This window comes from Musca autumnalis, unplaced genomic scaffold (genome assembly GCF_047663935.1).
Source record: "Musca autumnalis isolate F117 unplaced genomic scaffold, ASM4766393v1 scaffold_5, whole genome shotgun sequence".
In the NCBI taxonomy this organism is placed as follows: Eukaryota; Metazoa; Arthropoda; class Insecta; order Diptera; family Muscidae; genus Musca; species Musca autumnalis.
The window spans coordinates 78,093,767-78,110,675 of NW_027412088.1; the positions used below are offsets into that span (position 1 = coordinate 78,093,767).

General features: G+C 35.3%; 1 protein-coding gene across 1 annotated transcript; it reads right to left on the reverse strand.

Moving 5' to 3' along the window:
- Nucleotides 1-2,679: 2,679 nt before the first annotated feature.
- LOC141405369 (uncharacterized oxidoreductase YoxD-like) lies at nucleotides 2,680-13,606 on the reverse strand. The gene is made up of 5 exons (XM_073989637.1): nucleotides 13,416-13,606; nucleotides 13,200-13,355; nucleotides 12,951-13,127; nucleotides 2,947-3,323; nucleotides 2,680-2,868 (listed from the first exon to the last, which is right to left on the reverse strand). Exons 1-5 carry the CDS (start codon nucleotides 13,581-13,583, stop codon nucleotides 2,745-2,747), a joined length of 1,002 nt encoding a protein of 333 aa, XP_073845738.1. The 5' UTR covers nucleotides 13,584-13,606; the 3' UTR covers nucleotides 2,680-2,744.
- Between the last annotated feature and the right edge of the window lie 3,303 nt (nucleotides 13,607-16,909).

Sequence of the window (16,909 nt, forward strand, 5' to 3'; positions counted from 1 at the left end):
AATGATATATTTCTTCATATCCTGGAATAAAACCACCAAAATATATGAAAATCGTGTATTGTTCCTTTACATCCTAGAAGTACTCACATACACACTTGACGTTTTTGAAGTTGAGTAACTCCTGGGTTTCGCATTGCAAGTATCCCAACTTGCAGACACTAATTTGCGAAGAAATAATATTCTTAGCTTAAAAAATAATATTCTTAGCTTAAAATACATTAATAAATACCAAAATATATTATTTGACAATTTGTCTTCCCATCGATATTCGTCGGTATGTGCTAACGATTTCTACAATCGGTAACATAAAGTTACAGAATAGCACATTCGTTAACTCAACCGAATATTTTCGTTAACTACCGATGTCGGTTCGTTATTAAAAAAAGTTACAGAATCGCACTACAGATAGTCTAGTTTCACAATTAAGCTCTCTCCTCGGAATATGTCCAGCAGAAGAAGAAGTATACGCATTGGAAATAAAATTTCCCAAATTGGAAATTTGGATATCTGAGCGCCTTTTTCTATATCTCTAGTATTTGACCACTTTTGGGCAATTGAGATCAATTGTAGCTCAGAATGTTTTGATTATCATTGGTCACTTTTGTTGAAATGCATCCAACTAAAGCTGGGATATTCGTCATAACAATTCAAGTAGAAAATGGTACGCCAACCTGCTTTCAATAATTGTAAAGGTGATCTTTTCTTCTTCCATAGATAGGCTTTGCTTTTGGAATACCCCTATTAGAAGCGGAGATATTGGCATAAAAATTTTATTGTTGAATTTTTTCCCCATATGTAAGTTTTCTGTGTATTCTGAATATTATGCGACCATCACCAATATCAATAGCCTTCTTCCCATCTGGGATACGCACCAGCACCAAAAATTTCGTGACGATCCGATCAAAATTGCGACGTGTAGCGTGATTACAAAAAATGGCGATATCTTCGTCGTTTGACCACATACGCCATCTTACTTTGCATCATTGTGAAGGTGAGATTTTTTACTTTCATTGTCAGGCTTTGCTTTTGGAATACCCCACCCTACTAGAATCGGAGACATTGACATATTTTTCCACATAAGTTTTTTGCCCATTCCGCACGGAGGAAAAAACGGCCTCTCTAACATATGTCTCAAACATATTTGGCAGCTAAAATGTATATGTTTGCAACAGTCCTAAACATAACATTTGTTTGGGTCCTGAAATGAAATATTTGTTTGGGTGCAAACAAATGTATGCTTGGGCGCAAACAAATATTTGTTTGTGTTTGTGTGCAAACAAATATTTGTTTGGATGAAATATAAATACAAACCCAAAAGCCACAACAAACATACACCCTTTTATAAATGTTGGTGGTTTTTCTGTTATTAGAAATACCAAACACAAAAGCAACAACAGACGCTTAGGTACATACAAAATTCCAAATACAAGAAATAGTGTCAAACTTTTAGAAAAAAAAAAACAAATAAAAAATAGCTGTGTCTTTTTACGTGATAATTTGTAATAATTATTACGAAATGTTACTAAATGCTGTCTTTTTACACAAAAGTTCAGTAAAAGAGAGCGAAGTGAGAGAACAATTTTGACAGTTGTTTGCTGAGAAATTGCTAAAAGTTGATGAAAGAATTTTTCCCAGCAACATTTAGCAAGGTCGATCAGCTGTTTTTAAATCATCTGCTAATGGTCAGCTGCTCAATATTTATCTGATTTTTGTGGAAAAATACTATAAATATTACGATTCAGCTATATTTATTGATTATTTTATTAACGTATTAATTATTTTTTATTTATTTTGGTTAAAATTGAAGAACTTTTTCATTGCTTTGGAGTTATTTTTTCTTTCATGCATTGGCGCCAATGTTTTTGTTTTGGTTATCAACTGTTATCTTGCTAAAGTTTACTAAATGCTGTCTTTTTATTTTTTTCTCTATTTTCGTATCAAAGAGTAAAATCTCTCTTACTCTCTGGAAAGAAGTTACTGAATAATTATTACTGAAAAAGTAAAAAGACACAACTACTATTAATTGTAAAATTTTTCTGAAAAAATAAAAATTGAAAACATTTTTTTAACATTTTTTTGAAATTTGGTTGCATTTTTATGCTTTGTTTATTGGCGTTTGAACTTTCTTAAATAGTTAGAGCATATGAAAAACTCAAAAACACAAATATTTTGATGCAAAATATAAGGGGGTTATATTCTAAATTGGAGAAGTAAAGAAACAATGGAAATGGAAATCTTTTCTTAGTTTCTTCCTTAGTGGAAGTGATATTCCTTAGTTAGCACATTTCACTTCTTCTAGGAATAGGCCTTGACGTTCCGCAACGTCTTTGTACTTTTATAAACGAAAGGTAACTAATTGTTCCATTTTACTTCAACACAACTTGTGTGTGGGGGTATAAAAAGTTCGGCTCGGCCGAAATTATCGTACTTCTTACTTGTTTGAAATTTGGGCCCTGTACATAGGACATTTAAGTCCACCACTCCTGTTAAAATTTTTTTGTGTACAGTAATAAACTTCTGTTGCCAAAAATGGCTAATATTTTTCTCTTGTTTTGTTTTGAACTTTAACACATTTTAATTTTATTTGTTAACTATTCATGACCTCTTCACCTCAAGCATTGCAATGCTAGCAGGTAGATGATATTCTGAAAATACATTTGGAATAAGAAATGAATTATATAAGCTCTTGTCCATTTACTTTATTGATCCCCAAAGTTAAGCATACACATTGAATAATAGATTTTCTACAACTTCATTTGTACGTCATAAGATTTTAATATTTGCGATGCTTCACTTTCAAAATTTTTAATATTTGTAAATTTACTCGAAGTGTTGATTGCCATTTCGATAATAGACATCGGCAGGGTACTGTTAGAAAAACATAACCATAAAATAAATATGTTTTATTAGATATGTACATTATTATATCAAAACTCTCAAACTTACGCTAATAAACGATAACCCCAAATTAAAATACGAGGAACTGTTATTTCGGCATCACCTCGCAACATTGCTCGCACAATATATTCGGCCACAACTTCACCATCTATTGGGTACAGGACACGCTCCAATTTTAAAATACGAACTAATTCAATAATCCTTTTATTGGTGGTCAGTAAAGTTGGACAAACTGCGATGGCTCTCACCTCACTGTTCGATTCTAACAAATCAGTGTTCAAGGAGGCGGTGAGATGACGCAAAGCGGCCTTTGTAGCCCCATAAATATTGTAGATATGATTTGGATACAGGGCACATATGGAGGAAATGTTAACAACATAACCACGGTTAAGTTCCTTCATTTTGGGTAGGAATATTTCAGTGATCTGTGGGGAATATAAAAGAAAATAAATGCTAGGAAAAATGAGAGTATTCGGCATTGATCAAAAACAAACAAATAATCCAAATTCACACATTGTTTTGTGTGATCTGCAAACAACAATTGCTTTTGCATCGGCTCTAATCAAATACTAATGTTTGAATCACTTACGTAGTTAGCCTTCTTCAGAAAATTTGTCCCATAGCCCGAACTAAGAAAAGATTTCCATTTCTTTCTACACACAGAGAAAAAATATTTTTCGCTATTGTTGGAACAACAATATCTAGTTTTGTTCAAACAATTCATTTGTTTTGTTCATTCATTGCAATTTGCAAATCCGAAAATACCATATTTTGCTCCAAACATACAAAACAAACTTAACTTGCGAAATTCCTCAATATTGTAAAAATCATTGACAATACCTATGGTAGGAACTATAATAATCTAACATTTTTACAAAAACTATTGTCAGCCTAGAAAACCTGTTACAGAAATTTTTGATTTGATCGTATAAAATTCTCATATACACTTTCCACATAACTTTGGTATAAATGCCACGTATAATATTATGAGTATTGACAAACACAACACATATCCAGATTTTGCCCGGTTTAACTAAAAAGACACCGAATTAAATGAAGAAACATAACAACTCCATTGCGCTCTACCCAACAAGAGGAATACCATAAAACCATAACCATAGACTAGGGGTGAGCACGCCTGTGTGCTAGCACATAGGTAAATTGTGAAAACGTACTCTTAGTTTTTTGTGAACCATAAACAATTTAAAGTTTATGCAATTTTTATTTATATTTTTTAATAATTTGCATTGTGGACGATTTTAGACAACATCATTGTTAGAGTTTGGGAATTCCCGACTTTTTTTCATTCCCGGGAAATCGGGAATACAAATTTCTCATTCCCGGGAACCCGGGAATTCCCGGGACTATGAGAAATCGAGTTTGTGGGGCATAGACGTGACAGAGATCAAACATAAAGGAAAGAAATACTCCTTATATGTATAGTTGTATCATTAGTTATCTCTTTGGAACAATATGGAACAATATTAAGACGATACGCCAAAATCGTGAACGTACCAATACATCATATATGGCAGCTGTTCAAGCCAACCAATTCTTCCTGACTAATTTGTGGAGATTATAGCTTTGTTCCTTTACTTTTTTAATAGTAAAAGTAACAAAAGAGAGAAGTTCTCTCTTCTCTCAGAAAACTGTGAAAATTGCTCTCACGTAACAAGTTTCTCACAAAAGCAAAGAAACGGAAAAATAGTAGATCTGGCAGCAATGTCAAAAAACAAACATGGCTGCTTAAAAAAAAACAAACAAAATAAATTTCACTGTTTTTTATTTTTGTATTTCATTTTTTTATTTTATTTCATTTCATTTAATTTTGCTTTGAAAAAGCGCTTAGTTTTCTGTTTTCCTTTTGCCTTAATTGTCAAATAAATCTCAAATCAGCAGTTTGACAGATTTTCCACTTTTTACACAACGAAATTTGTCGAGCGGAAAGTAGTAAAAGAGAAAGCCATTTTGGCTCTCTCTTCTCTCTCACTCTCTTAAAAATTGCTTCAAGTTTGACTACTTTTTGGGGTTAAGGAACGCTTTCCGAGTTTAAAATGGTAAAAATTTTAAAACTTGAGGAAACTTTAACGTAAAGGAACAAAGCTTATACATATATTGATGTGCGACTCTATTTTTTAGGTCAAAGGGAGTTGTTTTTATGGTTCGAAGGGCGTGTCGATCATAGAATAAATCCGTTGATAATGGATTATTACAAGGTTGACCTTTTGTGTACAAAGCTTTACAATTGCACCACGGTGGCACCAAAGATATAGAGGCGTACTTATATGAACATACATACTATAGTTATTACTGACTTCCATTCCTAATATACACGATTTGCCACTTGCACATTATACAGTTTTTATACCCTCCACCATAGTATGGAGGGTATATTAAGTTTGTCATTCCGTTTGTAACACATCGAACTAATCATTTGCGACCCTATAAAGTATATATATTCTTGATCAGGATAAAATTCTAAGACGATCTAGCCATGTCCGTCTGTCCGTCTGTCTGTCCGTCTGTCCGTCTGTTGTAATCACTCTAGCGTCCGCAATAATTGAGATAGAGTGCTGAAATTTTGCACCCGAGGGTCTTTTTTCCATAGGCAGGTCAAGTTCGAAGATGGGCTATATCGGTCCACTCTTTGGTATAGCCCCCATATAACGGTACCTCCGGATTTGAGGTATTTTGACGTTCTTCGCCATATTTGCAGACCGAATTAGCTATAATTTGGCACTTAGGGTTCCTAGTGATCAACAAACTTATATCCCAAAGGATATGGGCATAGGCCCATGTTTTGGTATAGCCCCCATATATCGGTACCTCCCGATTTTCGGTATTTTGAGAATTTTAGCTACAATTTTTAACCGAACTAGCTGTAATTTGCCATTTGAGGTTCTCAGTGGTCGCATAATATCTCCACCAAACATCGTCAACATAGGTCCATGTTTTGGTATAGCCCCCATATAACGGTACCTCCCGTTTTTCGGTATTTTGAGAATTTTAGCCACAATTTGTGACCGAACTATCTGCAATTTGACATTTGAGGTTCTCAGTGGTCATGAAACATCTCCACCAAACATCGTCAACATAGGTCCATGTTTTGGTATGGCCCTCTTACAGCCGTACCTCCCGATTTTCGGTATTTTGAGCATTTTGGTTACAATTTTTAACCGAATTAGCTGTAATTTGACATTTGAGGTTCTCAGTGGTCATGAAACATCTCCACGAAACATCGTCAATATAGAGCCATGTTTTGGTATATCCCCCATATAACAGTACCTCCCGATTTTCGGGAATTTTCAGTGGTCACGAAATTTCTTCACTAAAATTCGTCAACATGGGTCCATTTTTGAGGGTCTACATTGTTTTGATGAAACTACCCTCAATTTGACTCTTGAAGTTCCCTACAGCTATAAAACTTTTCCGCCAAAAAATTTAAAGATAGGTTGACTCTTTGATATAGCCCCGTTGGTGGTACCTTTCACCTAGCTGAACACATTTTTTAGATTATATTAGATAACACTGTGCAACAAAATGGAGGTGAAAGTCTGGGGCACGGAAAATTCCTCTTGAGGAAAAAAGACCTTGGTGAGTATATTATGAACCCCGAAGGACAGATCCGCCGTGAGTCGAACTTCCGCGTTATGGCGTGATGAAATTTTTGTTAGAGACCCTGTGGGCCATCAGGAATTAGCGTTATATCTTTGTTCACTGTTGCTTAAGTGCTCTACAAAAACGACAAACAAAGATATAATGCTAATTCATGATGGCTTACAGGGTCTCTTGCAAAAACTTCATCACGCCATAACAAGAAGTTCGACTCACGGCGCATCTGTCCTTCGGGGTTTTTCTGTCACCAAGGGCTTTCATCTCCAAAGGAATTATCTCTGCCCCAACATTTGTGTTCACAGTGTAATTTAAGCAATAGTGGGAGGCAGTAGGATTCTATCCATTGTCGAAAAGTTGTTCCACCTTAAATTGTGAAAGAACCCTAATTATTCCATTTTATTTAAGACTATTTTATGGTGGAGGGTATAAAAAGTTCGGCCCGGCCGAACTTAACGACTTTTTACTTGTTAATATGACATACAATAATTTTGGAGAAAACAACAATTCGAATCGATTACAGAGTTTATATCTTAGCAAATTAATATACTTCAGGAATGCCATTAATAAAAATATGGACTAGAACAACAAGGAAATGGCTCCAAAAAGTTCAGAATTATGAGAGGTTATACAGACTTCGAATTCCAGAAAAAATAATAATTATTGAGAGGACCAAAATGTATGTACTTTACCCGAATTATCGCGATTTTTACTATGGACCTCAAGTTTGTTACAAATGATCGGGAATTACGAATTATCAGGACATGAATAATCGCTATTCCACTTTATTTTCAACATTAAATAACCATAAGACAAATAATTTAAGACTTATATATGAAAAATACAAATACCCGTATTCCCGGGAATTACAAAAATAATTCCCGGGAAATCCCGTTCGAAAAAAATCGAGAATTCCCGGGAAATCCCGGGTCGGGAATTCCCGAACAGAAACTCTAATCATTGTTTAAAAAATGTTGAAATAAGTAATGAAACATCAAGAAAAATTAAATATTAATTCTCCCTTAAATTTGCCTCTCTCTCGATTTTGCTCAGCTCTGCCATAGACTAATGAAGACATAGACGACGGAACTCTCTCACCGAGTATGTTCGAACTGAGTGTGGTAAATAAGAAACTCAATATAAAATGCCAAAAAATACAACTTAACAATAGTTTGTTCTGACAAAAGACTACATAGGGTTAGCTTTTGATGGGAACTAATCCTCAGATAAAAAAAATCCTAGAAAATATTGCAATTTTCCCCAAAAATCGTTTTCGAACTTTTTTGAGTTTGAGTGACTTGACCGCGGAAAAATTGAGTGATCCGACGTCGATGTCTTCATTAGTCTATGCCAGGTATCGGCACCAATAAAACACATTGTTTGCGGCCTCACGCATACGACTCTCTCTCGCTCTCTCCACAAACAGCGTGTGCGTTAATGCATTGCTAAAATTAAAAATCATTGAAGCAACCGACAACAGAACCTTCTTCATTGACTTCTGAACGAAGACTGAGAGGTGGTTGTTCTGTTGTTATTCTCATCAAGGGCACGTGTGCCCCTTTTTGCCGGATGCTGGTCTATGCCATAACAAATATGAAAAGAAAACACAAATTACGACCAAAAACATTTCTCAGATTGTGGTGTAATTCAACTATCATAACACAGAGAAGAATGAAAAAAAAAAATAATAAAAAATAGTTAAAAAAATTAAGTTACATTGTTTTATTTATCAATGCACTGAAAACTGGAAAACATTTTTTTTCGCTAAGCTTCAATAAGAATATTCTTCTTCATGATGGAATCTCTCAAATAAAACGCTTGGCGTTTAATTTATTTATTTAAAAATTCATTTATGATACAAAGCCCTAAAGAACATAATTATTAATTAAAATGCAAGCATTTAATTTGAGAGATTTCATCATGAAGAAGAATATTCTTATTGAGGCTAATAGCATAGACAAACGGCAGTCTTAATTTGCATTAACAGCCTTAATTCAAATGAATTTGAAAATTATCTCCAATTTCAATGCACAAAATCAAACGGAATTTATACTGAATTTAACAATTTCAATATGGCAATGCTGTTGAAAATCAATTGTCTTTTGTCAAATTTTCATGTTTATGAAAATAAAAAAGAACAAGTAAAAAAGTATCAGTCGGCTTGGCCGACAGAGATATACCCTCAGCCTGTATATATTGAAACAATTTTTCCCAAAATACGTATGTATTCGGGGGTTTTAAAAATTGTCGGCGTATAAACTGACAAAAATGTTGAATAGTATTAAAGAGCAAAAGTTTTGCGGAGGAGATACTTAAAGGAATGAATCGACATTGACATTTATGGAAGTGGATCTCCAGCCACTACATATGGTGCCGTAGGGGGTTTTTACACCCCCATCGTAATTGAGGCAGTTAATACAAGTTGCTTCAACAAAAATCAAAGTGATTCGATTGCAGGTCTTAAAGTGAACTTATCCGAAATTTTGTGTGGGAGGTACTGGATGGAGTGGACAAATATAGTCCATATTTGAACCTGATCTATATCTGGTAGATATATTAGGATGTGTAAAGTATGGACTAATTCGGCTACTCCCTTCAAGTGTTAACGTACGAACAATTTTTCCGAACATTTTTGAACTTTTGTGGGGGAAGGAGTGGACCGATATGGCTTATCTTCGAACTTAAACTAAGTTTGAACAAAATATTACGAAGGCTAAATTTTGGACCGAATCGGCAAATCCGTCCAAGAGTTATCTTGCGCTCCAACCCCTACACACAGTGTCACAGGGGCTTTTTGCACCTTTCAGGCTATTTTCTCAGGAAGTATGGACTTGTCCAGGATCAAACTTGTGCCATCGTATAGAGGGCATTGAATACAAGTTGTTACAGCAAAAATCAAAGCGATTCGAGAGCAGCTCCTAAACTGAACTTTTCCGAAATTTTGTGTGGGAGGTACCCTAAGGAATGGACCGATTGAGCCCATAGTGGAACTATATTTAATTCTGTTAGAAATTTCACGATGTTCAAAGTGTGGGCCAAATCGGTTACTCCCTTCAAGAGTTATCGTGCGCACAAATTTTCCGAACATTTTCGAACTTTTGTGGGGGAGGTACTGGAAGAAGTGGACCGATTTAACCCATCTTCGAACTTAAACTAAGTTTGGGCAAAATATTACGAAAGCCGAATTTTGAAGCGAATCGGTTGCTCGGTTCGAGAGTTATCGTGCGCACCAGCCAGCCAGACAGACAGACGGACGGACATTGCTAAATCAACTCCAAATTGTCTAAAACACATTTCGTCCAAACATACTTGGGGTCTAAAACCATTATTTCGATAAGGCACATTTTGCCCGTATGAAAGTGTATATACCCTCGTTAGCGTAAATGCTGAGGGTATAAAAATCAAAGCGGAACGCGATGGATTCCCATACTAACACCCTATTTTAATTGTAGAAATTAAAAAGAAATATACCTTACATTAATTTAGCACGAAACATGTAAATATAAATACATTCATTTAATTAAATGCAATTACGATATATCAAAAATATAAAACTTTCCATAGAAATATATTCACAGAATGCACACGTCTATCACAATTTTACAGTTAAACAAGTAAAAAGTCGTTAAGTTCGGCCGTGCCGAACTTTTTATAACCTCCACCATAAAATAGTCTTAATTAAAATGGAATAATTAGGGTCCTTATACAATTTTAGGTGGAACAACTTTTCGACAATGTTTAGACGCCTACTGCCCCCCACTATTGCTTAAATTTCACTGTGAACACAAATGTTGGGGCAGAGATAATTCCGTTAGGGCGTGATGAAGTTTTTGCAAGAGACCCTGTAAGCCATCATGAATTAGCATTATATCTTTGTTTGTTGTTTTTGTAGAGCACTTAAGCAACAGTGAACAAAGATATAACGCTAATTCCTGATGGCCCACAGGGTCTCTAACAAAAATTTTATCACGCCATAACGCGGAAGTTCGGCGGATCTGTCCTTCGGGGTTCATAATATACTCACCAAGGCCTTTCTTCCCCAAGAGGAATTTTCCGTGCCCCAGACTTTCACCTCCATTTCGTTGCACAGTGTTATCTAATCTAATCTTAAAAAATGTGTTCAGCTAGGTGAAAGGTACCACCTACGGGGCTATATCAAAGAGTCAACCTATCTTTAAATTTTTTGGCGGACAAGTTTTATAGCTGCAGGGAACTTCAAGAGTCAAATTGAGGGTAGTTTCATCAAAACAATGTAGACCCTCAAAAATGGACCCATGTTGACGAATTTTAGTGAAGAAATTTCGAGACCACTGAAAATTCCCGAAAATCGGGAGGTACAGTTATATGGGGGTATATACCAAAACATGGACCTATATTGACGATTATTTTTGAATAGAAAAATTGTAGCTAAAATTCTCAAAATCATCATACCGATCATTACAGCTAGTTCGGTTAAAAATTCTCAAAATACCGAAAATCGGGAGATACCGTTATATGGGGGCTATACCAAAACATGGACTTATGTTGACGATGTTTCGTTGGAGATGTTTTATGACCACTGAGAACTTTAAATGTCAAATTACAGCTATTTCGGTTAAAAACTGTAGCTAAAATTCTAAAAATACCGACAGTTAGGAGGTACCGTTATATGGGGGCTATACCAAAACATGGACCTATGTTGACGATGTTTGGTGGGGATGTTTCATGACCACTGAGAACCTCAAATGGCAAATTACTGCTAGTTCGGTTAAAAATTGTAGCTAAAACTCTCAAAATACCGAAAATCGGGAGGTTCCGTTATATGGGGGCTGTACCAAAACATGGACCTATGTTGACGATGTTTGGTGGATATGTTTCATGACCACTGAGAACCTCAAATGGCAAATTACAGCTAGTTCGGTTAAAAATTGTAGCTAAAACTCCCAAAATACCGAAATTCGGGAGGTACAGTTATATGGGGGCTATACCAAAACATGGACCTATGCCCATATCCTTTGGGATTTAAGTTTGTTGATCACTAGGAACCCTAAGTGCCAAATTATAGCTAATTCGGTCTGCAAACGTGGCGAAGAACGTCAAAATACCTCAAATCCCGAGGTACCGTTATATGGGGGCTATACCAAAAAGTGGACCGATATAGTCCATCTTCGAACTTGACCTGCCTATGGAAAAAAGACCCTCGGGTGCAAAATTTCAGCACTCTATCTCAATTATTGCGGACGCTAGAGTGATTACAACAGACGGACATGGCTAGATCGTGTTAGAATTTTATCCTGATCAAGAATATATAGGGTCGCAAATGATTAGTTCGATGTGTTACAAACAGAATGACAAACTTAATATACCCTCCATACTATGGTGGAGGGTATAAAAAGGTCATAGTTAACATTGTAAAAAATATCTTTTTTTAATGTACCGTTATTCCGTTCTGACAAACTATTTCTAATTATTATATATAACTATTTCTATTTCAATACTGTTATAACGTTTTGTAGTTTCTTTCCAGTCGATTTTTTGATTTGCTTAAACGGCCATCATGATTCATGACCTTAGCGAGTGTCGGCCACGATTGAATTCACTTAACTAGTTTTTCATAGTGCTATAGGATGGTCCTTTATCGACATACAAAGATTTAATTTGATCGATGCAAATGAAAAATGGTCGGACGAAAATGTTCACAAGTAAATTCAATTTTTTTTTGCAAAGTGTTTTTTTTTTTTTTTTTTTTTTTTTTGAAGTCACTGTAAATAGAGCTGCACACGTTCGTATGTGGAACTGTCATAAATACGTTTAAGCTCAAATCTGTCAAACTTTCCAAAAACAAAATGTCGAATGACTATAGCTTTTTCTTTCGTGTTTTCTACTCAAATGTGGAAATTATGAAAAGTTATAAAAATTATTAATGATCAAACAAAATCGAACAAACTACAACAATATAAAAAGATCAAAGGTCGACAAAAATATAATCAGAATTAATGATCAACAATATCATGGAAGATAGATGTGCGACGCGTAAGAATAAATGAAATCATCGGTCCAAGTGTCTCAGATTATATCGATTTAACGAATGGCCAATTTGTTTTCACAGATTTAATACACATATTCTTTGGGATGGTATTTTCAAATATTCTTTGTAATAGCATTTTCATCAATTCCTCTCACTTTTAAAAAAAATGTGGTCTTGAGTTCATTGCCAAGAAATCAGAGACTGTGCCACTTATAAGTCTTGCTTGGAACACACTTTCGCCAATTCTTTGGAATGGTATTTTCAAAAATTCTTTGAAATGAATTATTTTTTTTTTATTATTTTCACAAATTCTTTTCAATTGTAGTTTTTATGAGTTTTTTTTACACCATTACACATAAAATCACTTACCATTAAGTTTTGCCTAGTATACATTTTATAATATCACTAATGAATTCCAAGGCCGTGGACTTACCAAAAACGGTGCTGTGAAATTAACATCAATCATACGTTGAACTTCTGGGGCGGGAGGATTTCTTACTGTGGACATTGTTAGAATGCCAGCATTATTCACTAGTACAGTAACAACGCCCAAATCAGCTGTTATACTTTTCTGTAACTCCAAAAGTTGTTGGTAATCTCTGACATCAATCTAAAACGCACAAAAATACAGTGATAATGTTTTTCTTTCATTTCTTAACAGAAATATACGACACATACATACCTTATAAAATTTTGTTTTAACATTATATTCATCTGCTATAAATCTAGCTGTTTCCTCACCCAATTTTTCCTGAACATCCACAACGGCTATGTGACAGCCAAGTTTAGCCAATGCTATGGCAGTGTCACGACCTAAACCACGTGCCGATCCAGTGATCTAAGGAAGTAGGCAAACTTGTTTTAAATTCTCAAATTGCGTAGGAAAATTTCAACTCACCAAAGCCACTTCTCCAATAAGGTTATGTGGACTTCTACGCTTGCCATTTGTAAACCATTTTTTAAGTTGGTCGAGAATTTCAGCACCCACCAATATGGGATATAGTAAAAAGTGTATCAGCACAAAGACGCTGTACATAGCTTCGATTTTCCATATTTGTTTGTTCATAGCAAGGGATAGTTTCAAACTAAAACGATAAGTGGTTGTGGATGTTATAAGTTAATTCGTATGCTTGTAATTAGTTCGAAAATGCTTTGTTTACTTAGTAATAAATTACAAATTTCTCCCGTATAATTAACATTGCATTATTGTGTACAGTCTGTCTGTTCCTTTACTTTTAAAAATGGTAACAGTGGCTAAAAGTTGTAAACTGATCTCATATAAATTGTGTGCTTTTAAAAGTAAGGGAACACTTTGCGGGTAAAAAGTGGTAAAACTGGTAACCTCAGGCACGTAAAGGAACACGACTAGTATTAGTCGAACAACAAAGGGATACATGTATTGAATATTTGAACCCTCAGCCTTGAGGCTAACGAACTTATGTACACTTTAATTCGACCAGAAGTGTGCCTCATCGAAATAACGGTTTTAGACCACAAGTATGTTTGGACGACATTCGTTTCAGACAATTTGAAGTTGATTTAGCACTGTCCGTCCGTCTGGCTTTTCGGAATTCTGTTGGCTTTTTTGAGACATATGAACTTGCAGATGAAAATATCGAAACTTTTAGGTTATTTATTTTGTGGACGATTGTTGACGTTCTGAATAAATGCCTACGATTTGCTAATAAATTTGATTTGTATTAAAGGTACATGAAGGAATGGACCGACACAGACCAATTCGGGAGTGAATCTTTTTTTGATAATCAGTCCATTCTATAATTATCGCACCCACCAACCATTTTAGTTTGTCACCGAAGGATTTCGAACTTTTAGCCCATTATATCAGGAAGCTTGGGCTCGCCCACAAAAATAGAATATTGCTGTAAACCAGACCACAAAGATACCTTAAGTCAAAGTATATATTCGAACTGCACTTATGTATAACTTTTGTGAAATATATGTTAGAAAAATATATGTTAGGAATATGTTTGGATCCAAACAAATATTTGTTTGGGACTGATTGCAAACAAATATATGTTTGGATCCAAAAATAATTGGTTTGTGTCCAAACAAATATATGTTTCCAACATTTTGTAACATATCTCAATTTTATATGTTTGGGCACCAACATATTTTTATGTTAGAACATATTTTTTATGGGTGGAGAGGATTTTTTTTATCAAAGAGAGTAACAACAGGGCTCTCGCAGCTGCGGAATGCTGGTTTATAATAAAGAGCTTTGTGCATGGTGTAATAGGAGACGCAGACGTTTTGTGATGTGTATGCGTAAAACACGTGTGTTTCGTGCTTTGTTGTTGTTAACCAATGTAGCAAAAGAAAAGGAAAAGAAAACAAGTAAAAAAGTATCAGTCGGCTTTGCCGACAGATATATACCCTCAGCCTGTGTATATTGAAACAATTATTTCCCAAAATACGTATGTATTTAGGGGGTTTTAAAAATGTTGGGCGTTTGAACCGACAAAAATGTTCATTAGGATTAAAGATCAAAAGTTTTGCGGAGGAGATACTAAAAGAAATGGATCGACATTGACCGTTATGGAAGTGCCGTAGGGGGTTTTTACACTCTTCGGGCTGTTTGCTCAAGAAGTATGGACTTGCCCCTAAAAAAACTTTCACCATCGTAATTGAGGCAGCGAATGCAAGTTGCTTCAACAAAAATCAAAGTGATTCGATATTAGGTCTTAAAGTAAACTTATCCGAAATTTTGTGTGGAAGGTACCGGATGGAGTGGACAAATATAGTCCATATTTGAACCTGATCTATATCTGGTAGATATATTACGATGTGTATAGTATAGACCAATTCGGCCATTCGCTTCAAGAGTTACCGTACGAACAATTTTTCCGAACATTTTTTAACTTTTGTGGGGGAGGTACCTGAAGAAGTGGACCGATATGGCTTATCTTCAAACTTAAACTATGTTAGGACAAAATATTACTAAGGCCATACTTTGGACCGAATCGGCAGATCCGTTTGAGAGTTATCTTGCGCTCCAACCACCTCACACGGTGTCATAGGGGTTTTTTGAAACTTTCATGCTATTTTCTCAGGAAGTATGGACCTGCCCCTAATGAAACTTGTACCGTCGTATGGAGGGCAATGAATACAAGTTGCTAAAACAAAAATCAAAGCGATTTGAGAGATGGTCCTTAACTGAACTTTTCCCAAATTTTGTGTGGGAGGTACCCGAAGGAGTGAACCTATTGAGCCTATATTGAAACATTACCTAAGTCTGGTACACATTTTACGATGGGCAACGTATGGACCAAATCAGTTACTCCCTTCAAGAGTTATCGTGCGCACAAATTTCCCGAACATTTTCGAACTTTTGTGGGGGAGGTACCGGAAGGAGTGGACCGATATAGCCCATCTTCGAACTTAAACTAAGTTTGGGCAAACTATTACGAAAGCCAAAATTTGAATCGAATCGGTTCATCCGTTCGAGAGTTATCGTGCGCACCAGCCAGCCAGCCAGACAGACAGACGGACAGACAGATGGAAGGACATTGCTCAATCGACTCCAAATTGTCTGAAACACATTTCGTCCGAACATACTTGGGGTCTAAAACCATTATTTCGATGAGGCACATTTTGCCCGTATGAAAGTGTATATATCCTCGTTAGCATAAATGCTGAGGGTATAAATATCGAAACTTTTTGGTTATTTATTTTGTGGACGATTGTTGACGTTCTGAATAAATGCCTACGATTTGCTAATAAATTTGATTTGTATTAAAGGTACATGAAGGAATGGATCGACACAGACCAATTCGGGAGTGAATCTTATTTTGATAATCAGTCCATTCTATAATTATCCCACCCACCAACCATTTTAGTTTGTCACCTAAGGATTTCGAACTTTTAGCCCATTATAACAGGAAGCTTGGGCTCGCCCACAAAAAATAGAATATTGCTGTAAACCAGACCACAAAGATACCTTAAGTCAAAGTATATATTCGAACTGCACTTATGTATAACTTTTGTGAAATATATGTTAGAAAAATATATGTTAGAAATATGTTTGGATCCAAACAAATATTTGTTTGGGACTGATTGCAAACAAATATATGTTTGGATCCAAAAATAATTTGTTTGTGTCCAAACAAATATATGTTTCCAAGATTTTGTAACATATCTCAATTGTATATGTTTGGGTACCAACATATTTTTATGTTAGAACATATTTTTTATGGGTGGAAAGGATTTTCTATCAAAGAGAGTAACAACAGGGCTCTCGCAGCTGCGGAATGCATGTTTATAATAAAGAGCTTTATGCATGCTGTAATAGGAGACGCAGACGTTTTGTGATGTGTATGCGTAAAACACGTGTGTTTCGTGCTTTGTTGTTGTTAACCAACGTAGCAATTAATT

Coding starts and splice junctions, on each gene's coding strand:
- LOC141405369 (XM_073989637.1), bottom strand. CDS start 13,583: ATGAACAAACAAATATGGAAAATCGAAGCTATGTACAGCGTCTTTGTG. Junction 13,128..13,199: donor TTAAAACAAAATTTTATAAG/GTATGTATGTGT, acceptor TGTGCGTTTTAG/ATTGATGTCAGAGATTACCA. Junction 3,324..12,950: donor ATTTCACAGCACCGTTTTTG/GTAAGTCCACGG, acceptor TATTCCCCACAG/ATCACTGAAATATTCCTACC.